This window comes from Tursiops truncatus, chromosome 9 (assembly GCF_011762595.2).
Source record: "Tursiops truncatus isolate mTurTru1 chromosome 9, mTurTru1.mat.Y, whole genome shotgun sequence".
Classification (NCBI taxonomy): Eukaryota; Metazoa; Chordata; class Mammalia; order Artiodactyla; family Delphinidae; genus Tursiops; species Tursiops truncatus.
This window is the reverse complement of record NC_047042.1, coordinates 17,519,251-17,546,578: the sequence shown is the minus strand read 5'-3', so window position 1 is coordinate 17,546,578 and position 27,328 is coordinate 17,519,251. Positions and strand designations below refer to the sequence as shown.

Sequence of the window (27,328 nt, the reverse complement as noted above, 5' to 3'; positions counted from 1 at the left end):
TGGGGTATATTCATACAATGAAATACTATTAAGCTATACAAAGGAATGAAGTACTGATTCATGGGACAACATGGATGAACCTTAAAAGCATTATGCTGAGTGAAAGAAGACAGATACAAAGGGCCACATATTGTACAACTCCATTTATATGAAATTTCTAGAATAAGCAAATCCATAAAGACACAAAGCAGAGTGGCAGTAGTCAGAGGCTGGGGGGAGGAGGGAATGGTGAGTGACTGCTAAGGCGGACGAGGTTTCTTTTTGTGGTAATTAAAATGTTCTGGAATTAGGTAGTCGCATTGTTTGCATAATTTTGTGAATATGCCAAAACCATGGAATGACACACTTGAAAGGGGTGAATTTTACGGTATTATGAATTATATCTCGATAAAGCTATTATTAACACACACACACACACACACACACACACACACACACACAAATCACAGGGTCAACCAAGTGCAGCAGAGAGTGGACTACACTGGAAGGCACATTCACTGCAAGGGCATCTTTTTTTTTTTTTTTTTTTTTCGGTACCTGGGTCTCTCACCACTGTGGCCTCTCTCGTTGCGGAGCACAGGCTCCGGACGCGCAGGCTCAGCGGCCATGGCTCATGGCCCAGCCGCTCCGCGGCATGTGGGATCTTCCCGGACCGGGGCACAAACCCGCATCCCCTGCATCGGCAGGCGGACTCTCAACCACTGCGCCACCAGGGAAGCCCTGCAAGGGCATCTTTAAAGACCAGTTATCACATACTCTCCAACTTGCTACTCTTTGTGGAAGTAGCTGAGGAAGTCCTGACTCGTAAAAGTACGGTTTACCCTGAGAATGAGAGTTAGCTTGGTAGAATAGAAAGCCTGGGTAGCAGAGATGGGCAGATCCAGGTTCAACTCCTGACTGCCACTCAGCTGTGTAAGCTCAAGTGAGGTACTTAATTCTTCTCTGCCCCAGTTTGCTCAGCCCTGCAGGATGATGGGATTAAAAGGCTAATACATGCAAAGTACCTGTTAAATAATAGTTGTTCAGTAAGTGATAGCTCTTATTCTTAGTTCTGTCTTGTCAGCATAATTATTAACACTGGTGGCTCTTGCCAGCATTCAGAAACACCTACCATGTGGCTTGGGAATTACCTGGGAATTTCTATTTTCCTAGCTATTTGGTTCTCCAGGCTAGATCAGAGAGTCACACAATTTTGGATCTATAAGATTTCCTAAAAATCATATGATTCACATATAAATAACAGAGATGGTAAATTAGCTTTAATATATATACAGAGGTCTTACAAATCAATAAGAAAATGATTAAGAGGCCAGTAGAAAACTAAGCAAAGACTATGAAAGAACAAATCATACAAGTATGCAAGTGGATAAGCATTCCTCTTCCAAACATTTATACTATGGAAATAATCATGAGCGTGTGCAAAAATTTAGCTACAAGGATATTCATTTATTGACTGCAATATTATTTTTAATAATGATAGGCTAATTTTTCTTTAATTTTTTGTTGGTGTATATTTTCCACAATGATCCTGTACCACTTTTGTTTTGTTTTGTTTTGTTTTGTTTTGCGGTACGCGGGCCTCTCACTGTTGTGGCCTCTCCCGTTGCGGAGCACAGGCTCCAGACGCGCAGGCTCAGTGGCCATGGCTCACGGGCCTAGCCGCTCCGCGGCATGTGGGATCTTCCCAGACCAGGGCACGAACCCGTGTACCCTGCATCGGCAGGCGGACTCTCAAGCACTGCGCCACCAAGGAAGCCCCCTGTACCACTTTTACATCAAGAAAAAAAATTATTTTGATAAATGCACTCATAAAGGCCCCAAATCCTCCACGAATGGCCATTCAGTGTGCCCAGCCTAGAGCACTCAGCTCCTCAGCTGGCAGACTATCCACTCTGCCACCTTCCGGTCCCTTCCTCCTGCAGCCCAGAGGGCGGCCTCAGGGCCAGCTTGCTGCTTCCTGCTCCTCTGCGGCTCCTCCCCCTGCACGAATCATCCGCTCAGAGAATCACGTGATCTCTCAGCACCTCCATTCCCCCACCTGCAGGCCTGCCTCCCCTCCAGCCCCCAGAGCCCAGCACTACAGAGAAACGCTCTGCTGAGGTTGGTGGCACCATTATTACCAGTCTACTGTTAGCCTCTACAGGGCCTGGCGGTGTGTGATCCCACTTCCCTGCCAAAGAGGGTACAGGAGCCTCCCCGACACACCAGCACTGCCCAGAGGCCTGTCTCCACCTGGTGATGTGCAAGTAGGAGCAGAGGGCCCTGCAGAAAGGAGGCAGCTGAACCAGACCCCTTCTGACCCACCTGAGACATGCCACCGAGTTTTAAGGGCAAGAGGGCAAGGCTGCTTGTCCCCCAGAATCTCCACCAAGCCCTGGGGCCCGGAGCCCGCTGGGAGAGGCGCTGGTCTGTGGGTCACAGGAAGCAGCCTCTCCCACTGGGTGGGAGCGCTCTGCGGTTCTCAGCCCTGCTGAGGTGTGCGGTTGTTTGCCTGCTCTCATCACGGTCCCCTCCTCCCGAAAGTGCTGTGTGCAGATTTTCTCCCTAAGTGAGGCTGACACACACACTGGTTCCCTGAGGATGTTCAGGTCCCAGGATGACAATGAGTGCTCTGGAGTCTGGGGTCACTTCCCCTCACACCTTCCCTTCTAAACTTGCAAGGAGACCAAACCTAGCCACTCCTTCCTCCTCTCTGCCCCTGCTACTCTCAACCCTTTAAACTGAGCCATCCTGACCGAGAAGGCAAATTCACACATACTTTCACGTGCTGGGGCTACACCAAGAGCTTTTTCAGTGTTTTGTAAACTTTCATGCTTTATCTCAAAAATTAATGGGAATTTTGCTTTATATTCTATGTTTGCCCTACTATATTTCATTAATCCTAAGCTGTACTTTCCCCCCACACACTGTAACATCTTGAAAATTTGGGTGGATTCTTAGAATCTATAGTGGCTGCCGTTTAATTGGCAGGGGGTTTTTTTCCCTATGAAATATAATGATAAAAAAGTAATACTTTCCCCTAGCAATCTTGGAGTAGAACTGATGTTCTGAAAGATGTGTCAGGTTTGCACACTGCCGGCTCCTTGCTTAGGGCCCCAGTTCAAGGGCCATTTCTAGATGGTGTTTCCTTATGCTATGAAGTCCAGCATATCCAGAACACAGCCCCCTGCCAAGGCATGTGCCTCATTCTGAACGACGCCCCCCAGCCCCTACTCTCGGAAATACTCAGTGGCAACACAGGGAGATGTTTACTGAGCATTTATGACGGGCTGTGAGTTGAGCTAAGTGCTGCAAGTTCCCTTCATTCAATCTTCCCAACAACCCTATGAGGTTCCTGTAATTATCCCATTTTACAGATGGGAAAATGAGGCTCTGAGGGGTGATGTGACTTCCCAGGACTGCACCGAACCCAGGTCTCACTCCAGAGGCCTAGCACTGACCCCTAAGCTTCCGGATATGCAGTCACAGAACAAACATGGGACTTCTGCTGTCAAACATTCCAGAACCACTCGGGACCCACGCGGCCTGCCCTCATCGGCCTGCAGAAGAGCCCCTCTCAGGGCTTCCCCTCCTGGCTCGCCAGTCTCTGTACACGCCCTCCCCAGGAGCCCTGGTGGGCAGGGTGAGCTGGGGGACCAGATAAAGTCGGCGCCCAGAGAGAAGGAAAGTCGCTATCAAAAGAGGCAGAAAGTGGGTCTTTGGCCCCTAAACACTTCAGTTCTTCCTCCTTCCTGTTGTCGCCTTCCTCCTAACCCATCTCTCCACTTAGAAGCTTCCAAGCTTACCTTCCCACAATACCTCCCTCCCTGCGCTCTCAAATTCTGGCCCATTTTTGCTCCCCCTACAATTCCCGCACAACCCAGCAGTTAACTGTGGAAACTGCCGGCCTTCTTAGACCCGCCCCCTCTTCCAGGCAGCAGTGACAGCTGCCATTTCCTGACTGTCAACCGTGTGCCATCTCTTGAGTTATCCCTAACCCTCCCTAGGACCAAGACGATAGCCTTAAATGAGCAAGCTGAGGCACAGAGAGGTGAGGTTAACTTGCCCAAAGTCACACAGCAAGCAGGTGGTGAGGCCAAGATGTAATCTAAGATCTGCCTGCAAAGTCTGTTTTTCCTTCTCCACCAACCACCAGTATCAACTAAACGCAGGCATGAGTTTCAAAGGTGGCTTCTTCATCCAGCACACCACGTTATCTGTCTCCCTCTGTATCTCTGTCTGTCTCCAGGTAAAAAGCCTGCATACAAATCATGTCAGTAGGGCTAGATTTTAAAGTGGTTCCGCTACGGAGGCGTCTCCCCAGGCTTCCGCCCCATCCCAGGGAGGACTCTTCCTCAAAGGAGATTTAAAAGGGTCACAAACCCTAAGACCACAATTCAACTCTTAAAGCAGCACACACATCACTTGCTTACCTGGATCCCCGTCCCATGTAGCTCGCTCCACGGTTATATCTGGGCATGTGCGTGTCTCCCCCCAAGAGCTGTAAATTTCTATCAATACCTTTTTCTTTGAAAGGCGGAGGGAGTGCCATATCTTTGAGGGGGTTCTCAGGAAAGCCCCAGAACCCCTCCTGAGGAAAAGAGGGCACAAACAAAATACACCCTCATCCTCTGCAACGCTTCAGGCCATGGGAGGGCTTCACACATGACACGTAAGAATCCCTGTTCTGTATCCGTCCTACACCCTTAGCAGAGGCTCTGCAACAGTGCTGAAGAATTTTATTAAGGAAATTAATAAAACTCCACCACCAGCTTTGATCTGAAAGAAGGCAGCCGTTCGCTTTAGGCCACTTTGCTCGAGGCACTTGCCCTGTTTCTCCCTCCCGAGGTCTCTGGACTAGCCTCCCTTGTTCTCTGAAGTTCCACCGTGGTCTTGCTCTAGGCTCTGAGCCATCAAGCCTGCTCTCCGGCCCCCATGCCCTCCACACCACACCCCCAGAGGCCGACTGCCTACGGTCTGAATGTTTGTGACCCCTCAGGTTCACATGTTGGAATCCTAACACCCAGTGGGGCCTCTGGGAGGTGACTGGCGCAGGAGGGCGGAGCCCACATGAATGAGATTAGGGCTCTTCTAAGAGACCCCACAGAGCTCCCCAGCCCTTCCTCCAGGTGAGGACACAGTGGGAAGCCTGCAAACGGGAAGATGGCCCTCACCAGACCCTGACCCATGCTGGCACCCTGATCTCGGACCTCTGGCCTCCAGAGCTGTGAGAAATGAATGCCTGCTGTTTATAATCCACCCAGTCTGGTATTTTGTTCTATCGGCCAGGATGGACTCAGACACCACCTCAAGCCTCTCCCCGCCTCTCCCACCGCACTTTGCTGGCTCTGTGCCCCAGGGACGTTACCATCCTACCCCCTCTCACACATGAAGCTCGCCAGGCCCTGCCCCTGCAACTGCCCAAGGTTGTCCTGATTTCGGGCAGAGGGAGACCCAACCCCAGGAATCCTCTGCACGAGCCTCTGCCCAGCAAAGTGCCTCCTCTTGCCCAGGAAGCAAAAGCAGCGGTGGCCACGTGCAATCTGGCCTCTCAGATTTTCCGCCCTGGCAGGACTCCGCTGCAGAGTAAAACAGCCTTGGGCAGATGCAGCTGACAGGGTGTCACAGCTCCTCCGACCCCTCGGCTGGCACGCCTACACGGGGCCTCCTGCACACGTATTCCTGGCAGCTCTGACGGAAAGACGCACCTGAGCTGAGTTACCTCGGAAGGGCTGAGGAATCATCTCAGACAAACCGATTCTCTCCAGGCCTCCGTCTGACTCCATCTGACACCCACGTCCAGAGAAGCAGCAGTCACAGTGGCCCAAAGGGGCCAACAGCCCAGTGTCCATCAATGGAAAAATGGACAAACAAATCGTGCTACACATATGCAATGAAATATTATTCAGCCATAAAAAGAAGGAAATTCTGACACATGCTACAACACGGACGAACCTTGGGGACATGATGCTATGTGAAGTATGCCAGTCACAAAACACAAATACCATATGATTCCGCTTCTCTGCAGTACCTACAACAGGCAAATTCTTAGAAACAGAAGGTAGGGGAGAGGTTGACAGGGCTGAGGAGAGGGGGGAATGGGGAGTTATCGTTTAATGCGGGGGTCCCCAGCCCCCAGGCCACAGACTGCTACTGGTCCGAGGCCTGTTAGGAACAGGGCTGCACAGCAGGAGGTGAGCGGTGGGCCAGCGAGCAGAGCTTCACCTGCCGCTGCCCATCGCTCCCCACGGCTTGCATACCGCCTGGACCACCTCCCCACCCCCCAACCGTGTCTCCACAAAACCAGTCCCTGGTGCCAGAAAGGTTGGGGACCACTGATTTAATGGATACAGAGTTTCTGTTTGGGATGCTGAAGAACTTCTGGAAACAGATAGCGGTGATAGTTGCACAACACTGTGTACGTACTTCGTGCCACAGAATTGAACACTTTAAAATGGCTAAAATAGTAAATTTTATGTTAGGTATATTTTTAAAAGTTTAAAAATTAAATGTGAATTCCCTGGTGGTCCAGTGGTTAGGACTCTGCACTTCCACTGCAGGGGGCCCGGGTTCAATCCCTGGTCTGGGAATTAAGATCATGCACGCCGTGCTGCGTGACCGGGAAAAAAAAAAAAAAAGCATGTAAAAATTAAATGTGCTCTATACTGTGACTTAAAAAAAAAAAGGCAACAGCTGCACCTGCCCTTACCTCACTTTGAAAAGATATGAGGATTTATTATACTTCCCATAAGAGCCTGACACACCAAGAACATGACCCCAGTACATAATCCCCGGGCACCACACCTCCACAGGGGTCTAACACCTTTGGACACGCGGCCATCTGAGAGCCCCCCCTGGATGAAAGGTGCCACATGAATGTAAACATCCCCTTCTCCCTGCCCTCCCCTCCACCCACAGGCAGCTGGTTTCCCCAGGAAGGCTGGGCAGCCAGGCCCGTTCTGGGTCAGCATCAACTACCATCCTGTTATAAATCCTTCCCCACAAAGCACTGGAGACTGGTCCTCTTGCTGTGCCAAGAAGTCTTTTCTAACCATCTGTAATCCATTCAAAGGCACCCGGCAGGAAGTGGTAGCAAGGAAAACCCCTGCACAAGGCAACGGCTGGGACCACCTCGCCTCTCACTCTCGGCCAGCAACAGGAAGTCCTCCTTTCTCGGGACACAGAACATCTGTGGGAGCTCAGAAAGCTGCCGGGCGTCTGTCAGGGCCTAAATGGGCTCGAGACAGATGCATGCAAAATTTGGTCAGAAACGCAGGCTGTATTGAGTTTTTAAATTAGCTCTGAAGAAAACTCATTTGAAAAACCAAAACAAACCCCAGACCCTAAGAAGGGGGAAAAAAAAAATATGAAAACTAACCTCAAAAATGCTTTCTTCTGATTTCTGCGGACAATTAGACCACAATTTCAAGCAGCTCCAGTCCCTCTCATTGTGGCTCCCCCTCCAATCTGGTGTTGTCAGCTGCTTCTTCCTAATAGTGAGAGCTTCATTTTTTGGCACTACAAGCTGAACCCCTCAAAGCATTTCAATGGTGAACTGGGACTGGCCTGTACAGGCTCACAAGAGCAGATTATTAAATTTTCAGGAATCTGGTGAGCCAATTAAGAAATGATTAAAAATTATATAAGCTCAAATTAAATGTATTATATTTAAAAAATAGAATAAATACTCAAAAGTTACCACTTCTATTCACCTTGCTACATTTTACTATTATCTATGCTTTGAGCAGGGGTTGAGAACTTTTTCTAGAAAGGGCCAGGTAGTAAATATTTTAGGTTCTGAGGGTCTCTGCTCAGCCATTCCACTCTACCATGGTGGTGAGTGCAAAAGTAACCAGAGACAATACATACATTACTCAACATGGCTGTGTTCCAATAAAACGTTATTTTCAAAGCCAGGTGACAAGGATTTCACTGATGGGCCATAGTCTGCCAACTGCTGCTCTTGAAGTTCTTTACATCTGCTCTATCTGCACTGAGGAGGAAATCCTATGTTAAGTGTTCTAATGCACATCTCTTCCCAACTCTGAGTTCAGTGATAGCATACTGATGGCTTGAAATGTGGTGACAGGAGAGCTTACACCACAGAAATCATCAAATGCTACAAATCAGGGCTTGATTTATTATTCGATTACCTAGTTCTAAGAAGGTGACGGAGAAAACGTTAGTAATGCAAATTTAAATGTATATCATGTCGATAGAGAATACACTGGTGGTTGCCATGGGGGAGGGGGGTGGGAGAGGGATGGACTGGGAGTTTGGGATTAGCAGATGCAAACTGGTGTATATAGAACGGGTAAACAACAAGGTCCTACTGTATGGCACAGGGAACTATAGTCACTATCCTGTAATAAACCATAATGAAAAACAATATGAAAACAAATGCATATATATGTATAACTGAATCACTTTGCTGTACAGCAGTAATTAACACAACATTGTAAATCAACTATACTCCAATTTAAAAAAAAAGAAAAAAAGCATATCATGTTGATAGCTGTATTTGAAGAAACACAGAAGTGAGGCCATATTCTCTTGGTAGCACTTGAGAACTATTATCCAATTCAGCAAGGAAGTCACTCTTGTCACCAACAATCAAGCAAAGTTCCCACATACATCTTTGTTCTTTCACTTTCATCTTCCCCACGGACTTAAATGAAAATATCAACCAGCACTTATGTCAGATGGACACTTGTTTGTCAATTTCGACCTTAGCTCAGCCAGGGGCATAAGAATTTGGCAAAAATCAACAAAAGATTTCTGCAAGAATCAACTGATGATATGAAATTTACCATAAAGAGTATTAAATATTGAATGATTTATAAATTGTATGCTAAACAGCCTTTTATCAGTAAATTGTATAATAAACCTATACATGTACATGTGCAAGTTTGTTTAGAGAGTGGGTTGTTAAGCATTTACTAGCACAACATTGGTTCTGATAGAAAAGAACTTCCAGATTAACTTCCAGAGCATTAAGACCTAAAAATGTGTGTGTGTGTGAAAGACAGAGAGACACTGACCCTCCTCCCAGTACAATGAACAGAGACAGCAACAAACATTACCAGACAAAAAAGGCGCCTGTTTCCTCAAAATACCATAAAAAACTAAATTGTGTTGTGGGTATTGAGTGGGTGTGCCACTGGAATATATTACAAACTGTTTCTCTTCAGTACTCATGGCACATCCAGGACTCACCCTAACTCCTTTTTCCAAAAGCAACTGTCTGGGGGAACTCACAGCCCTCATTAGGCCTAGTTCAAGTCCTAGCCATCCATGATGAAGCATTCATTCATTCATTCACTCATTCCGCAAACAATAACTTGGCTCCAATTATACACCCTTCCCTGTGTTCCAAATAGACCCACAAAGCAAAGAGCCCCTTCCCCCAGGTCAAAGGTCATGCAGGCAGCAGACTGAAATCTCTTCCTTCCCTGGGCCCCACTCATGCAAGCCACATTCACAACGTGAATGAATTTCACATTTCAGTCCCGAGTTCCTGGAAGGCAGGGCCGGGGCTACGGCACCTGTGCATCCTGCACACTGCCCCACCCAGTGCCCGGGCCGTTGGTCACTTTCTAGTGAATGGGTGATGCAGGGAGCACTGCTCTAGCTTCAGAACCTAAGGAGTACCACTCATCCTGGTTTGCCATTAACTTCAGCAGTTCACCGGACCCAGGCTAAATGCTGGGCTCCTGCTGGAAGATGGGAGAGCGGTTATTTTAAGTATAATTATCTTCTTCCTTCCCCAAATTAAAGAAGAGGGTCACTTGAGCCTGTGGGAAAACGTTTCTCAATGTTTTTAAACTCATACTCTACCAACCAAGATATGGTCATACTTTACTTCTGAGCTCTGCATACAAAGCTCACTCTAGCTATCTAGAATTTCCCATTGATTATGGGTTTTCACACTATTCATGCATCTTATTGAAATATGCCCAGTCCTTGCCCTCGCCCTCCCTAGCTCAAACCACAGGTGTTCAACTCTTTACTCTGAAAATTGGTAATTAGAGGGGGAACTGTAACTCTACCTTTTTAGGAGGAACTTAACAGTTCATCCATCCCTGTTGATGAGAAAGAGGTCTTTGCAGATGAATGCCAGCCAGTAAATGTAGATCAGAATGACAGAACTTTTTTTTTTTTTTTGGCTGCACCACGTGGCTTGCGGGGTCTTAGTTCCCTGACCAGGGATTGAACCTGCGCCCTCGGCAGTGAAAGCAAGGAGTCCTAACTGTTGGACTGCCAGGAAATTCCCAGAATGACAGAATTTGAAAATGACCATTCCACGACCCCCAAAGAAATAACTGATCCAGCAAGGATCATCAATGGAGGCTAAGATGATTCCAAGAAATTTCTTTTTGGGGAATAGGGTTCTCACTCGGTTCCGGAGCATAACCCACAAAATGGCATGCTAATTGCAGAAGGAAAGCATCTCTTTGCAGTGGAGAGGTGGTCACCACCTTTCCAAGTGATCAATACCTAATAATGGGACCCCTGACATCATGTGCCCCTGATGAGATGTTTAACGAAGCCCTCAGAATCACCTGGACGTATTCTTTCCAAAATGTCGAGCCTGAATCTGAGACTTCAGCTCTTAACTTCCAGTATGGAGGGAAAACAGGGCATAGAGAAAGAAGGTAAATGACACCACGAGGAAGTGATCAGACAGATCAGAATGGGAAGCAATTTAAACAGCAATGTTTTATACATGTATATACAGAAACATATACATATGCATATATTGTATATATCTATACATATATATGCACACATCCATGGGGGCACTCTTCTAGATTTAAAGTGACTAAACAGACATAAAAACCAAATGTAATGCATGAAACTTGATGGGATCCTGGATACATATTTAAAAAACATCTACGGGAAAAAGCAGCTATAAACTTTTTGAAGGGGGCGGGGACAGACAATGGGGGAAATTTGAATCCAAACCGAATAGTAGATGCTATTCGGGGATTACCACTAGTTTTCTAAGTGTGATACTGGTATTATGATTATGTTGGAGAATGCTTTTATTTTTAGGAGATGCATGCTGAAGTATTTAGAGGTGAAGTGTCATGCTGTCTCTGACTTACTTCCAAATGGTTCAGCAAAAGCACACATACATACTTATATAAGGTGAGGCTCTGAGAACTTAAGTGAGTAGCTCAAGGTTACACAATCAAGATGTGTCAAAATGATAAATATTTAGAGGTGAAGTGGCATGATGTCTACAACTGATCTTCAAAGGATACAGAAATATATATCTTTATAAGAAATCAGATAAAATGTGAACTGATTTTTAACTCTAAGGGGTGCGTATATGAATGACCGTGGTACTATTATTTCAACTTTTTTGATACATGGGAAAATTTTTAATTTTAACATTAAGATGGTGGGGCAAAAAAGAAACAAGGCTGCAGGGGGCTGGGTTTATCAGCAAATCCGAACCGAGAACCTTCAGGCTGCTCAAAGGTGTCTGTGACGCTGGGCCCAAACTACAGTGCTTTTGCACTGCATTTTCACCACTGATGTAGGAACTCACGGAGGATCCTGGGGCTGCAACACGCTACGCTGAACTGGGCCTTTTTGCATTGTGGCTCCAAATAGTCACCTGAACAGAAGCTTCAGGAGGCCTGCCAGTTCTTAGAATCTCAACAACTTCAAAAAATCAGGTGCTAAATCAAAGAAACTCACAGGTCATCTCCACACTGCTTTTAAAAACGAAAATATAAATGTACAGTTGTTTAGAGGATACAGAGTTTCAGTTTTACGAGATGAAAAGAGTTCTGGAGATTAGTCGCACGACAATGTGAAAGTACTTAACACTCCTGAACTGTAGCCTTAAATAGGGTTAAGACGGTAAATTTTATGTTATTTGTATTTTACCACATTAAAAAGAAAAAAAAAGAAATAAAAATACAGGTCTCACAAGACACGTACCTGAAAACCAAACTGGATGTCTAGCTGAATTGTAACACTCTTATTAGTTGAAAATAACTCAGGAAAGAAAAAGGGATGATGTGGTCCCTCCTCCCTTCCCCCCAAATCCACAAGATTATAATGCAGTTGTGAAAATAATACATCAGGTGAGCAATGGAATGGCCAGGAAGTGTACGATGTAGGGGCCAAAGTGCATGATGGGTACGGCCAGCAGCACGGGGTCGAGGTACGGGCTGCGCAGCCTGAGAAGCTGGGGAAGCTCCCGCAGAGTGTTTGGGGCTTCGGCCCCGCAGAACGAGAGGAAGGCAAAAACCAAAGACGGGCACAGGGCTCGTAAGGGGCAAACCGCCTGTCAGGATTTGAAGCGACTGAGGCACAGGGGACCTGGAACACTGCGTTAACTGTGGTCAATGGGGAAGTGATGATGGGTTTTCATTCCAGGAACAACCTGATAAAATGTGACTTTTCGGGAGATTAATTTTGAATTGGTATTCTGGGAAGACGGAGACAGGGAGGCCAATTAAGCAGCTATTATAAAAACCTAGGTTGGCTATGAGGCGGGCTAGCCTGGGATGGGGGCTCAGGGCCAGGAGGGATGGGAGAGAGGCAGGGGACTGCTCTTACGCGGAGCGGGGAGGGGAGGAGGGAGGGAGGGAGGGTCTTTCTAGAGCTACTGGCTAAGGGAAGATACAAAGAAGGCTCTGCACTTGCACTGGGTCTGGGGGGTACTGGGGGTGCAGTAAGGATGCCTGTGAGGGGCTTTCCAATGCAGTATGCCAGAGGCGTGAGCAAGGAGAAGGGCGGGTTGCCACAGAGCAAACCCTGGAGGGAAGGGGGGAGCTGGGAGGGGTTGGCAGGAGAGGCCTAAAAGTGGGCATCACCAGGCTTCCCTGGTGGCGCAGTGGTTGAGAATCTGCCTGCTAATGCAGGGAACATGGGTTCGAGCCCTGGTCCGGGAAGATCCCACATGCCGCGGAGCAACTGGGCCCGTGAGCCACAACTATTGAGCCTGCGCGTCTGGAGCCTGTGCTCCGCAACGGGACAGGCCGCAATAGTGAGAGGCCCACGCACCGCGATGAAGAGTGGCCCCCGCTCGCCACAACTAGAGAAAGCCCTCGCACAGAAACGAAGACCCAGCACAGCAAAAATAAATAAATTAATTAAAAAGTGGGCATCACCAAATCTTTGGAAAAGAAAATAAGGTGTTCAAAAAGCTCAAGGGCAGTCTACTATCTAATGAAATCCCCAATAATTTCGTTTGGAAAGCAAACAGCCCCCTAATCGGTCCAAGGCTGGATTATTCTATATTGGGTTTGCACAAAACAGAGCCATCTCTCTTTTCAAAGGTCTTCTGCCATTACGTGTTTGGTCTGAGCCTCTGAAAGTGACAGGACTCATTTGAGTCCATTTGCCCTGCTTCTGCAAAAGACGGTGAGGAAGGACACAATGGTCAAGGTCAAGGGTGTAGTGCCAAGGAACAGAAGCCTGGAGTCTGGGGACGAGGGTCACGGGGCTGTCATTGGTGGGTGGGCCGAATGGAGCCAGCCTCACCCAAACGTGACCGGTCTCACTTTCCCAGTGTTCCCCTTTCTTCCTGACAGTCTGCGGCAGATTCCATCACATAGGAAAGGTGTTCCAGCCCACGAGCTCTGGGCCTCTTCAGGAGGATCAAAACACCGGCCGGCAGACCAAGGGACTAGGGCCCATCAAAGGTCACCTGAAACCCCACGCTGATGAGGGAACTGCGTAGGAGGGACAGTGCTGAAAAGGAAACACATGTCGAGGGATCCCCTGGTCTCTAAAACCACTGAGACAGAGAGAGAGAGAGAGAGAGAGAGAGAGATCTTCATCCAGTTCCTTGAGGACCAGCCAGGTCCCCACGTACAAAATGCTAAGTACCCTAGTCAATGGGGAGTAGGTGAAATCCAGAGTCATGGACCTGAACATCACCACGTCGCCCTATCCTCATGTGGGAGATGCATTCTGTGCCTCTCTCAGCCAGTCCAGTCACAGACTCTTCTTTGTCACTGCCCCTCAGAGCCAGTCACAACTAGGGTATCTCTGTGGCTGAAGAAGTCAAAGGTCTTTCACACCAACTTAGCAGGCGCATTGCCCATCAATAGGTCATCTCTAACTGGAGGGTACTGAAAAGGAATCTCCGTTCCAGCATCCAAAGGAGCACACCCTTCATGAAATCACTAACAATCCCACTGCCAAGAGGGAAACTAAAAAGCGGCCTAGAAGATGTTCAAAAGGGGGAAAAAAAAGAGAAATCATCACTGTAGATAGATGCCCCTGGAGTTGCTTGGCAACCATCTCTGCTAACACCTTCTCCCAAAAAGGAACAGTTTAAGTCAGCTCCTGAGATTTCCCTGAGGCCAGGGCTCTGACCACAGAGGCCCCAGAGCTGGGGCCTTGGGATGAGAAAGCATTTCACTGATGGGAGACCTGGGGCCCCATCAGCAGGCCACAGGCTTACACACATGAGGGGGAAGAAAACTATAACCATTTTGCTTAAAGAACATGCTCTTTGAGGCAGGGCTGGTACTAGGGTGAGGTGAGTGAGGTGAGTGAGGTGCTCGAGTGCAGCATTTAAGGAGGCCCTCGCTCTGCATTTGCAGTAGCCTGTGTGTGCATCTTTAAACGTGTGTTCTGGGGGCCCCGCCGGCCTCCCCTTAGTCCTAGCCCTGCTCCTAGGGCAACATTATGACACAGTGCTTAAGAGTATTGCCTCTGGAATCAGCCTGCCTCTGGGTTCAAATCCCAGCTCTTCTTCCCTGCTATATCACCTTGGGTAAACCACTTAACCTCGCTGAGCTTCAGTTTCCTAATCTCTAAAATGAGGTTGATACAGGAATTGCCTTAGAGAGTGTCATGAGGGTTAAATGAGAAAAACGCACATTTAGCTCTATGTCTGGCACCTACTCAATGCCCAGTAAATGGCAGCTACGATTGTTATTTTTAAAAACACATAATAATAAGAAGAAGAAGAAATTTTAAAAAACATATAAGCAGCTCCCCGGAAGCCCTTAAACTGGACCTACGGAATCCAAGTGTCTGGGAGTGGTCCTGGTGCCTCGGCCTTTAAAGAGCTTCACAAAGGATTCCCAAGGTGGGCAGGGTCGAGAGCCACTTCCTGTAACCAAAGTTCAGTAAACATCAGAGCCACCTAGGGAGCGTGTTAAAATGCACATTCTTGTGTTCCACTCTGAGTGCTTCAGATTCAGTGTCACTGCAGCCTGGGATGCTAAGTACCTAGGTGATTTCAACACAGGGTCCCCCAAATGACCACACTTTGGAAAACTGAAACTGACTTGCCCTTCAAAACTCACAGCACAGGGACATGGGTCCAACTCTTCTTGTTTTTATTCCTGGCATCCTTAAAGCATGAGGTACAAAATATTGACCAAAGATGTCTAGTGAGTCAAGGCACACTCCTGGAGCAGTAAGGATGCCGTCTGTCCCCTGGAAGTGGCAGCTCGGCTAAGGCAAGGAAGAGGACCCAAGTTCCTGGTAAAAGTGACAGTCACCATAAGAGAAGCTTACATTATTGAGTACCTACTGTATGCCACATAGTATCTCATGTGTTTTCACATCAACCCTGAGAGCTGCTATTATTCTTATTCTGAAAATGAGGAAATTGAGGCTCAGAAAAGTTATCCTATTACACAGCTACTAAGTGGCTGAGTCCAGATTTAAATAATGCTCCATGAAGCTTCTAAGCCTGCAATGCCAATGCACTTTTGTGATAAAATAGACATAACATGAAAATTTACCATTTTCGCCATTTTTACATGTTCAGTTCACTGTCACCGCCATCCATCTCCAGAACTTTTTCATCTTTCCCAGCTGGAACTCTGTACCCATTAAACACAAATTCTCCACTTCCCCCCTCCCTCAGTCCCTGGCAACCCCCATTCTACTCTCTGTCTCAATGAATATAACTCCTCTAGGAACCTCATATAAGTGAAATCATATGGTATTTGTCTTTTTGTGGCCACTATGCTCTGAGAAAGAGCTAGACACCACCTTGGTCTGATACAACCAAACTAGGAATGTGTCTCAACCATCTTCCATACCCTGGTTAGTGTCATCAGTTTGGATGTCCTGTCTCCCCACCCCCAACCCAGGACTCCATGACCTACTGGTGTATTGCGGCAGGGTCACAGAGCTCCCCTGCTCCCACAATCCCCCGGCAAAAGGGGTCCTTGAACTGTTAATGTTCAGAGAACCGCAACTGGCTTCACAGAACAGGTACACTGATAACTGCTCCTATGTTCAAGGAGCCCGTCACTGAGTCACTTTTATCTTCCTGATGTTACTCTGTCCTGCCCTAGAGAGTATTTACTTGGTTTCCTTTTTTCTTTAAGCACCTGATCCCTGAAATTGGCAAGCAGAATTGTGTTATGAAACCACAGGTACAAAGATAAAGCATCCACATAAAAACAAAAGCTTTCCCCACAGTGGAATTCCAGCTTGACTTAGAGGCAACTGCGTAGCCGAGTCTAACGCTGGCATGGTAAGGGTCCTCGGCCTCAGCTCACTTGCAGGAAGGGCTTTCCTAGGCTCTCATCATTAGTTCAAGTGCCTCAGGGTCCAAATCCAAGTCCATTTGGCTGATGTGGCCAATCTGAGCTCTGGCACAGGAGAGTAAGAGAGAGCCAGCCAACCAGCATTAGCCGGGAGCCCCACCTCGGCAGAACATCGCACCAAGAATTTTAGGAGAGAGACACACACGGAAGTCAGCGCTTGACATTCAGTTTCTACAATTCGGAAGAAGGTCAACCCACCGGCCAACCCTCTCGCTCTCCATCAGAGCTACCTTTGATTGCTGCGGTCATGACTGGACTCCCAGTGGTCAAGCCCTGGAGATTCCCCCGTGGTCCCTGCGAGGCAAGACTGGCATCAGGGCTCCCAAGAAGTGACCCACACACTGGGGCGGGTGTGTGGATGTCCCTGCGGTCCTCTGCAAGGAGAGGGGCAGCGTCTCCTCAAGGGTGCTGCTGGCCTGGGGCAGGGGCACGCAGTCACGTGTAGCTGCCCCTCTGACCCTTCTAAAGCCATCTGTCTTGCTCTCTGTGGCACAGAGGTGTGCTTCAGCCTCACCCCTGTGTTCTAGGATTTTCTCCAGTGGTGTCTTGTCCGTGAATAGCTGGTAGTTGTTCTTGTGAGGAGGGGCAAAGTCGGGAATGACCTATGTCACCCTCTTGGTGATGTCACTTCTATTGCAGTCACTAAATGACCCTAGTTTCCAGACACGAACATTGGGCCACCTCAGAGGATGGGGTCCTTGGATAAAAGGGATTTGATTAGGACAGGGTCTCCCTGTGTCTGCTGCTACTATTTTACGTCTACTTCCAAAGGATGTCATGAATGAAACAAAGCGTCATGAATGAAACAAAGCGTCATGAATGAAACAAAGCGTCATGAATGAAAGCTTAGCCCAAAGGATATAAACACGATGTACACAGAAAACCAGGCAAAACCCAAATCTGCCTAACTTCCCTAAATCACTTCTGAAGCGGAGGCAGCAGGCCTCTGTGAGCCACTGGCTAGAGTGAACATGGCCTTCCAGGCCTAAATAATGCCACAGACCACTTGGCACACAGGCCAGAGCCCTCAGGAATCCGATCCTCTTCTGCCCTTCCTATTTTCTAATCCTTAATGTGGAAATCCTGAAACCAGCCGCTTTGCTTTCCATCATGTGGATCCCCATTTCAGACAAATCCCACGGGTAATCAACTGCACAGAACGCCAGTTGTATTTCCAGCCTGACTTTAAATATAAACTGAAATCCTTAATGCTTCACCGTGACGCTTCTGACATCAGGGACCCCCGTACGATAAATGCCATCATTATCCGAATCGGCGCCCTGGGGTCTCCTCCACCCGCAGTGAGGGAGGGCTGGGCCACCCGGAATTAGAACCTGAATCTCAGTGCTGTCACCATTTACTACAGAATGGACACAAAGGTTTGGAGGGGTCGTCTCGGAAACCTTTGGAGGAGAACTGCATGAGGGATGGAGTCTTCTCTCTTTAGATGCTCCCAAAGGTAGCACCGTGCGGGGGACAGTCACTGCTCCACGCGTGCTTGCTAAGCATTCAGTAAGGCTGCCTCACCGGGAACTCAGGCCTAAGAAACAGAAAGATGGTAGCAGGATATTGTTGAGTCTATTTTTCTTGTGTTCTCAGCCTTTCTAGCCTCACCTTACACCACTGGTTCTCTATCAGGGTGATGTGGTACTCTGCCACCCCATTCCCAGGACCTTGGGCAATGTCTGGAGACATTTTTGGTTTTTTCAACTCAAGGGAGGGGTAGGTGCCACTGGAATCTAGTGACAGAGGCTAGGGATGCTGAACATCCTATAACACACAGGACAGTCCCCCACCACAAAGAAGTAGTGTTCCTGCTGAGAAACTTTAGACCACTCTCTGCTTTGCTATCATCACACCAGCAACAGACTTTTTAGTTTCTAGAACATTCTACATTCTCTCACTTTGGGCCTGCACACATGTTGTTTCCTTTAGCTCCGTCCCACCCAGCCCTGCATATGGATAACTTCCATTCATTCTCCAGGTTTTGGCATAAGTAAGATTTCCTCAGGGAGGCATTCACTGAACCCCTAACCTAAATTAGGCCCCCTGTCGTGCTTTCCAACAGTACCCCAATTTTCCCTTTCAGAACACTCACCACGGTCGCCACGACTTTTTTAATGTCTGCCTTGGCTGCTAGGATGGGAGCGCCACAATGCAAGGGCTGCGCTTTTTCACTGCTGTCCCCCCAGGCCTAGCCCAGTGCTGTCCCACTGTCAGTCTCAAATGCACGACGGAGGCCAAGAAAGCAGGAGGGGGTATTAAAAACTAAGCAAGACACCCAGAGGCTTAAACCATCCTCCCATTAAGCAGGCACCAAAAAGACACTGCAGTAGCTCCTCATGAACTGATGCGGACCACTCCCTAAGATAAATGGAAAGGGCAAGACACTAGGCAATACTTATAGGATGCTGTCAGCCATGTGGCGAAAGCAGGCAGGAAAAACTATCTATGTGTCTACTTGAATGCACATAGACTATCTTGGGAAAGATACACAAGCAACTGGGGACAAGTGTAAAAGGGAGACTTTCTTTTCACTGCATACCCTTCTCAACTTTGTAACACGTGAACATTATTTTTAAAAAATAAGAAGCATTTAAATGAGATAGAAAGACAGAGGGAAACAGTCTACATTTTCCAGAGATAAAAGCATCATTCTTGTAGACTGACATATGACGAGAACCCAGCACAAGGTGACCGTACCTTCTGGAAGGAGCCAGAGCCACATTTTCTCCACATGAGAACCCAGGCACATGGAAATACTTGTATATTTAAAGAGATAGTCATTTTAAAGGCTGTGTATTTTCAAAACTAGATGGTGCTGGAAATCCCCTCCCTCGGCTTTGCCGCCCTGGTTCTGGCGCTCCCCGCCCCCCGCCCTCCATCGGCGGGATGCAGCTGTGAAGCTGATTCATTCTCCAAGCCCTTCTCCTCCTTTTCATCTTTCCTCCCTACCACCTTGAGGCCACTCTGTCTCTCATGTCCTTTCATCCCAAGCACTGGGCAAAAGAAGAGAGATGATAATGAAGCGCCAAAGTGAACAAATGTTGCTGCTCGTTAGCAAAAGGGGAGGAAGGTAGGCTTAATGGAGAAAGCAGTTGAAATCAATGGCGAAGATGAGGTTTATCGATATAACCTGTGGACTTGGTGTCTTCCTATCGCCTATTAGCATAGATAATGGAGTTGTCCGTATGAGGATAAAGGGGAACTGTCCGCAGTTTACTAGAAATCACCACCACTTGTCGCTGGCTTCCCTGGCTTGGATTCTAAGAACCCTCCATTCTTACCAGGTCAGTTGCCATCTTTTCTCCGATTTGCTCCCATCCAGCCATAAACGCAGGACTCCTAGACTTGAGTTGAATACATTCCCACGTTCCGCGCTTCCTCCTGTAGACCAGCCTGACTCCACCAGCATCTCAGGAGAACAGCAAACTCTCACAGTCACAGCAAGATCTTACTGTCCCCTGAACAGTTTTCAAACTGGAAGCATTCCACAAGTTTACCTACATCAAATCGAAACACCTGGGAACACTGACACACACACACACACACACACACACACGCACGCACGCACGCACGCACGCACACACACACACACACACACACACACACACACGCCCGAAGTAATGAGGGTAGGCTTCCAAAAGACCCAAACAATGATCTATTAGGACTTTCTATCTTCACTGATCAGATTAAACAACTGATCGATTATTAAAAAAATTATTTTTTAGACCTCCTGGTCCCCAGAAAGAACTTTGTAAATCTTTCTCAGCCATAAGCCCCAAAATGCCAAAGTATTTTTCTCTAGCTCTTGATAAAAGTTATCAACGACTACATATCAGCTGTACTCCATTAAAAGCATGGATAGCACAGAAATCAGTTTTTAAAAAATCCTTAGCTTTATAAAAGTATAACATGGTTTACTCTAAAAATGAAATTTCTGATTGAGTATATCTTTTCTGTTCATCACTGATTAGTTAAAAGTCCTAGTTGGTTATAATAATAAAATTTTCTAGAACTAGCTTCATTAATACATGATGATGATAATCCTAATAACATCTAAAAAATAATAACGGCACATATTCATTAAGTGCTTATTTTGTGCTAAGCCCTTTGTATCACCTCAGTAAATCCTTATAACAACCCTGTTATTATCTCCGAAGCTGTATAGTCCAGGACACTTACGAGCCATAGGCACCTGGTCCTTATTTATGAAATGACGTTCTTAAAAAAAAAGTTCAGGTGAGGCAATTAGAAAAGGGAGACATCTTTCTAAATCACAGAGCTTTTCCCCAATTAGTTTGAAAAAAGTCTTCCAATAAATCTATGAAGCTGGAGTGAGAAAATTATTTTAAAAGGTTAGCTAGATGAATGGCCTTGGAATTTTCTATCATAATGGCAGCTCACATATTAGATTAGGCTGATCAGGTTTCTGGGACTCCTCCTCTTAGGAAATCTCAGTGCTTGATGGATCCAAGCTGACTGAGGTCAACCCCCTCTCCACTACGGGGAACACATCACCCTGGGCTTTGGACTCAGACCCTCAGTTTTCTCAGAGTCCTCAAGGCCGCATACCATTCACAAACTATTTGCAGCACAATATGCTTTTGTAGGAGATGCAGTGAGGTTTGCCACCAAGAGATTATAAAAGGAGAAAATAAAGCCAGGATGTAGTAGTGTAAGGTATTTTTAATGTGAGGGCTTGCTTTTTTTTTTTTTTTTAAGTTTCTTCAAAAAACAGCCTGTCTAGTATGACTGCATGTCAAATGTAGGTACATTCAACAGAGACACTTAGGTTCAGAGGTCTCAAAGGGACCTCAGGAGACTTTTAATCCACTCCCTTACTTTACAAGAAAGAAAACAGGCCCAGACAAGGGAAGTGATATTCCCAAGGTCATATTATACGGGATGAGGAAGCGGGCTTAAAGTCCTCTCCCCTGCTCCCTTCACCGCTTCAGGCTGCCCTCAATATAACACCACATGACCACACACAAGCACGGGATTAACAACACCTTCTGAACCCAGGTGATGATCTGGCAAGGTTCAAAAGTTATTTGCCAAATTCCTCTTGACCATAATTGTAGCTAACTTTGGACAAAATAATAACATGAATGTGAAGACTTTACTACAGAAATTTCAAAGCATTCAGTTAACATTTCATACTGATATACGTGGAGAATTGAAGTAGAAAAAGGTTCAAGAAACGCAGAAGGAATTATCTCACAATAATCAGGTTGTTCAAAAGTTGGCAAGTCCTTCCTGTACCTTCTGAAGCTGTGGCCAGATGGAGGCAGAGGGTAAAATGATTATTTTTTCACTTTCCCAGCCTAATTTTTTTCCCTGAGCTTAGTCTATAAAAAATATCACATCACAATGTTCACAGCAGCATTACTGACGATAGTCAAAAGGTGGAAACAAGCCAAATGTCCATCAGCAGACAATGAATAAACAAAACATGGCATGTACATACAATGGAATATTATTCAGTCATAAAAAGGAATGAAATTCTGATACCCGCTGCCACACGGATGAACAATGAAAACATGATGCTAAGTGAAAGAAGTTGGACACAAAGGGACACATATTGCAAATATATAGTATCTAGAATAGGCAACTTCCTAGAGACAGAAAATAGAACAGAGGTTTCCAGGGCTCGGCCCTGGGGGAGGGCGACTGGGAAATTATTATACAGTGGAGACAGGGTTTCTGGTTGAGATGATGAAAACGTTCAGGAAATGGATGGTGCTGAGGGCTGTACAACACGGTGAATGTACTTAGGATCACTGAATTGTAGACTTTAAAATGGTTAAAATGGTAAATTTTATGTTCTGTTTATTTTACCACAATAAAAAAAAATATCAAAATCTGGATCATATGCCTTCATTTCTTAATTGGAATTCCTAAACTTTATCTATTCATTGCTATTAAAGCACAAATCTCAAGACCTGCTTACTGTTGATGACATTCCGGTCAGTCTATGGATGCTCACACACGGAGAAACACAATCACACCTAGGCCACGTTTTGTCCTGCAGAGATCCATCCACAACCATATTCATCCTGAGACCTGCCACACAATGACTCCAACAAGAAGGCCAACAGCGAGACTAAGGCAACCAGTGTTTCCGGGAACTTTGGCAACCAAACACCCTGACACCAAGTCTCAGCTCAACCTTTAAACTCCTCACCATGGGGAAGAGATATATAGTTCATATATGTATACGCTATCCATAAAGAAAACTGTGTGCACATGCCAGGAAGACCTCCAGGAATTGCTAACCCAGACCTACTCCACCAGGCCCACGAACAAAGAGATTTCAGCCCATCCATGGCTATTTGGTGAACTCAGCAATTGCATGTTACACTGAACAGTGGGGGTCCTTAATGCAAATGCATATCATTAGGAGCTAAATCTTTGTACCTTTACAGGAAAAGGATATAATAAGCGGGATGTACCACTTGTGACTTCTGAGGAAAGGAGAGCTTTACGTTTTTTCTTTCCTTAAAAGAATCTATTTCTCATGATGCAAAGAGAATCTGAGAATGAGAGTTTTTTGAACCAGAAGCCCAGAGAACGGTGCAGAATATGAGTTTTGTGTGCTATAGTCATAATCTATCACGCAGGTCTGAGAGGTGCCAATTCTGGGCCATACCATGACCTTTATTCAACTTTAAAGGTTTTTACAACTTCATCTCCTTTCGTGGAAACCTGTTCATTGCCAGCGGTCTGATAACTGAGTCCCGTAAGCTTTTTTTTTTTTTTTTGCCATACGCGGGCCTCTCACTGTTGTGGCCTCTCCCGTTGCGGAGCACAGGCTCCGGACGTGCAGGCTCAGTGGCCGTGGCTCACAGGCCCAGCCGCTCCGCGGCATGTGGGATCTTCCCGGACCAGGGCACGAACCCGCGTCCCCTGCATCGGCAGGTGGACTCTCAACCACTGCGCCACCACGGAAGCCCCCCGTAAGCTTTTAAAGATGTTAACAGTTTGTGAAGAAAAACAATCTCCAGTGATACTTTCCAATGCCAACACACAAGGACACTGCGCACAAATAAGCTGCCGCTTGTAAGAAGGCCACTTGACATCATTCCCTTGTGCATCCTAAAGACACATGTCAAGATCACACTAAGATATTTAGAAGCAAACATCTTTAGAATAAGGTTTCGTTCCCAAAGTGCTTAATTAGCAGAAACATTACGCTAGAGCGCTGTCCTTGAATATGCATGCATTTGAACCTCCATGTCATTTTTTCTGAAGCACAAATTCTCCTCTCACTGGATGGTCAGGAAATGATTGGGCACAGAAAACCGTCTGTCTGAGGTGTGATCCACAAAATGAGTTCCATCTTTCCAAGCAGGTTTCAGCTGCCTACCAGGGTGACACCGTGGTTTATGAGGGAGACCGTTCTTTTGTGTCTAATGGCCTTTTCTCCATTCATTTTGGATGAGCCAGGCTCCTATGGCCTACTTATGGCTGAACTCTTTCAACACTTCCTGCCAACCTCTTCTGCCCCCCTGCACCTCCTCCCACACCCAATTTCAGCCAACCACGTTTACAAGACACCAGTTAGTAAATCACAATTCAAATGAACCCATCCATTTGTTCAGCAGAAAGTGGCCTCTGGAGTTGCTCCATGTGAAGCCCACAGGTCAGAGTTACATATGGCAGGCTTGCAAACGCAAATAGGCTATGATTTATTTATGACGACCATGTGTGTTTGATGCCCAGTTCCAGTAGGCTGTGGCTTCACTCGCCTGCCTCCATCTGGGATGACCTAGCTACTCACTGTGTCCCATTTCAGGTACTGTATTTCCATTCCACGCTGGGGAAGCAGAGATGGGTGACCGACTGGGGGCTGCACACACAGATGCCCCTAACCCTGCTCACCACATAACAATCTGTGACCAAACACAAAGTGTGCCAAACGTAACTTGCTGCAAAGGTTTGCCACGTACCATGGCTTTCAGGGGAGAGTGGAGAAGTAGCTGCTGGGATGATTGACCACATCGGGCTCATTAAATTGTTGTGTATTTACCCACGAGGAAGGCTGGGGTGCTTGTGAAGGGAGCCCCGCTCCTCATTTCAGCGACTTCCACCCCACACCATTTGGCAATGATGCTCCAAAGGCGAATGGCAGATATGCACCAGAAGGTCCAAATGTGGACTCCAGCTGAAGTGCAGGAAACTTCTGCCGTCAACAACCTCCCCGCCTCTACCCCCCAGTTGTATTTATACTTTGAAAGAAGTTAACACGAAGCAGTAGTCACCTGGGCGTGCTCAATTTTTGACAAGCCTTAGTCACTCTGTACCCAGCAGAACAATTCACATTATAGTCGAAATCCTGTGAAGATTCTGCCACACATGCTAACACTAAGATGCCAGTAGCTCCACTTACCTTCTTTATTAAGCCTCATAACCTCCCTGCTTTTTCCACCCTCTTTTCCAGCCTCTTCTAAATCTACATCTGCAGATGAAAAAGAAAAGGAAAAAAGAAAATAAGGACAAAAAGAGAAAAAAAGGGGGGGGAGCCAAAGTCAAGGGGGGGAGGGAGAGTGTTTATTTGCAAACAGATCGATATAAATACTGGATATGAAAATCTTTCAAAAATTGACAATGCAACATTTTCTCCCAAGTCCGTATTTCCATCTACCTGGCCCAGATAGGTACCAAAAAAACTATGCAAGCAGCAACAGAGTAGCCTTTTGAACGGATACACCGTGGGGCTGTGAAAGCCCACCCCGCGGGCTGCCACGGGGAGCGGGCACAGACAGACAGACAGACAGCCCTGGCAGCAGGGCCTCTCTCTGTGCATTGATGATCTGTCTCTGTGTGTATTTATTTAGAGAGAGGGAGAAGCATGGAGGACACCGGGGGCCACTCTCTCTCCACACACACACTTTTTCCCAGTGGCTCTAGGTGAATGGAAAGGTTACAGGGTAATAAAAGGAGGAGGAGGCGGTGGGGTTCTTACTGTCGGAGCAGTGTAATTTGGCGGCGTCGATCCAGGAGGACCAGGGTTTGCCCAGAAACGCCTCCGGACTGGGCACTTTGCGATCCAGTGTCGCCATTGCTCTTCCTTCTTGTTGCTTTTTCCCTGTTCCTTCGGCAGCAGCAGCCGAGAGACACGGGATTCGAGAACGCTCCGACGTCATCTTCGGAACGTTCCGACATTGAGTGTTCTGAAAGGGGGAGGGAGGGAGGGAGGGAGGCAGAGGAGGAGGAGAGAGCGAGGAGGAGGAGCCGGCGTTCAGCGCCCGGCCCGGCTCGGCTCTCGGCGTCCGCCGCCGCCAGGGGCACCAGAGAGACGCCCCGAGGCCCGGCGCCCGCACGCCTGCCGCCGGGGGCGGGGCCGCGCGCCGGGACTCGAGGCTGCAGCGCCCGGCTCTGGGATGCTACGGCGCCGTGGCCACCGCCGGCACCCGGGAGCCGGGGTCGCAAGGGCTGGGCGTGCGGGCAGGGGTCGGGGATGGCCTGAGAGAGGCGCGACTTGGGGCCGTGGATAGGACGGTCTTCCCCGCAGAGTTGCGCTCGAGGACGGAAAGTTTTTGCACGCAGCCCCTCCAGCGCGTCCTTCCCTCGCCGGTGCCTGTCGCCCACGGCGAGGCGCCCCCGCGAGGATCCCCGCCGCTTAGTGGGGAGGGGCCGAGCAGCCCCCTTCCGCGACGACCACCCCAAGCCAGGGAGGGGACCCTGGTGACCTCTCCTCCCAGCCACCTCTCCCTCCACCGTGTCTTCTCTTTCACGGTGTACCTTGGGCCGTGGAGGATTCTGCGGATGCCTTTGGGAGCTGAGACCAGTGGGTAGATGGAAGTGGTTCTAAAAAGCAGGTGAGTTTGGAGCTGCCTTCCCATCTCAGCGAGATGGGACAAATACATATATCAAATACATATTTTGATATGTATTTGGAGCTGCCTTCCCATCTCAGCGAGAGGAGCTGCCTTCCCATCTCAGACGGCGGGGCGTTCAAAGCTCAAAACTCAGGGCCGGGGTCCCCCCAGATTCTCCGCGCGACGCGTGTCTCCGGCTCTCAGAGAACCACTGCGTAGACTTTGCTCCAGGATCACGATAGTGGGAGAGCGGACTCACCCACTGTCGGAGGATGCTGCTTAGCGGGCCAAGCCCCTGGAGCCGTTTCCAGCGCTCCCCACTGTGAGATGAGGATGGCCCGGATTAGCGCGTGCAACCGACGGCCGGGAATCTGATTGCTGGGAGAATTCACTTCAGGCTTAACTTCTTTGGCCAGCTAGAAAGGAAGCATTAAATTTTCTCTGGATTTTGGACATTTGAGGCTTTAATTGAGATTTCCCCCCCTCTCCCTAGGGGTTGGCAGCAAAGGCCTTAGAAGGTCTTCTGGTATCTCTCTCTTAAAAAAAAAAAAAAAAGTCATTTAATTTACTAGGAATTACCTAAAATATACGGACACTCTCCCACAATCAATATATTTCCCTCATTTCCCCCAGCACCCTTTTAGTTCTTACAACCTCTGTTTCTGCCCCATGGCTGAAGAGCATGGATTTGAAGTTGCTTTGTACTGAGGTCTGCTGTGCCTGTCATCTTATGCTCCTGCACTTGGCATCCTGTACCTCAAAGCCAGGTTTAGGATGTACTGGACTCTGGAAGCTGGTTAGAAAAGTAGTGCTGCACTATTCATTATGTGAAGAAAGGAAGGCCTGAACTTTGATGGTCCCATGCAGGTGGAGAGGAGGAGACAGGTATGAGAGACAATGTGAAGAAGGGCCTCATCAGAGAGCACGTTGTATGACTGGATTTGGGGAAAGGGAGAGAGCGAGCTCAGAGGTAGAAGT

The 27,328-nt window shown here is 47.6% G+C and overlaps 1 protein-coding gene and 1 non-coding gene across 10 annotated transcripts in view; one reads left to right on the top strand and one right to left on the bottom strand.

Moving 5' to 3' along the window:
- ATXN7L1 (ataxin 7 like 1) overlaps window positions 1–27,328 on the bottom strand; it is a 360,884-nt gene extending 333,556 nt beyond the window's left edge. Inside the window, exons 1-3 of one of the 9 annotated variants that reach the window (XR_012334179.1) lie at window positions 26,610–26,811; window positions 25,495–25,702; window positions 24,919–24,987 (exon numbers count right to left, since the gene is read on the bottom strand). Coding sequence is in view for 8 of the 9 variants with exons in the window: in XM_033862906.2 (XP_033718797.1) it covers window positions 24,919–24,987; window positions 25,495–25,675 (250 nt within the window). In the remaining variant the exon portion in view is untranslated. Of the gene's footprint in view, window positions 1–24,918; window positions 24,988–25,494; window positions 25,703–26,609 lie in introns of all 9 variants that reach the window. The other 8 variants (XM_033862906.2, XM_073810165.1, XM_073810164.1 and 5 more) reach the window with 8 other exon arrangements.
- On the top strand, window positions 6,497–6,569 carry TRNAG-UCC (transfer RNA glycine (anticodon UCC)). Its single transcript has one exon. It is a non-coding gene; the product is annotated as a tRNA-Gly (tRNA).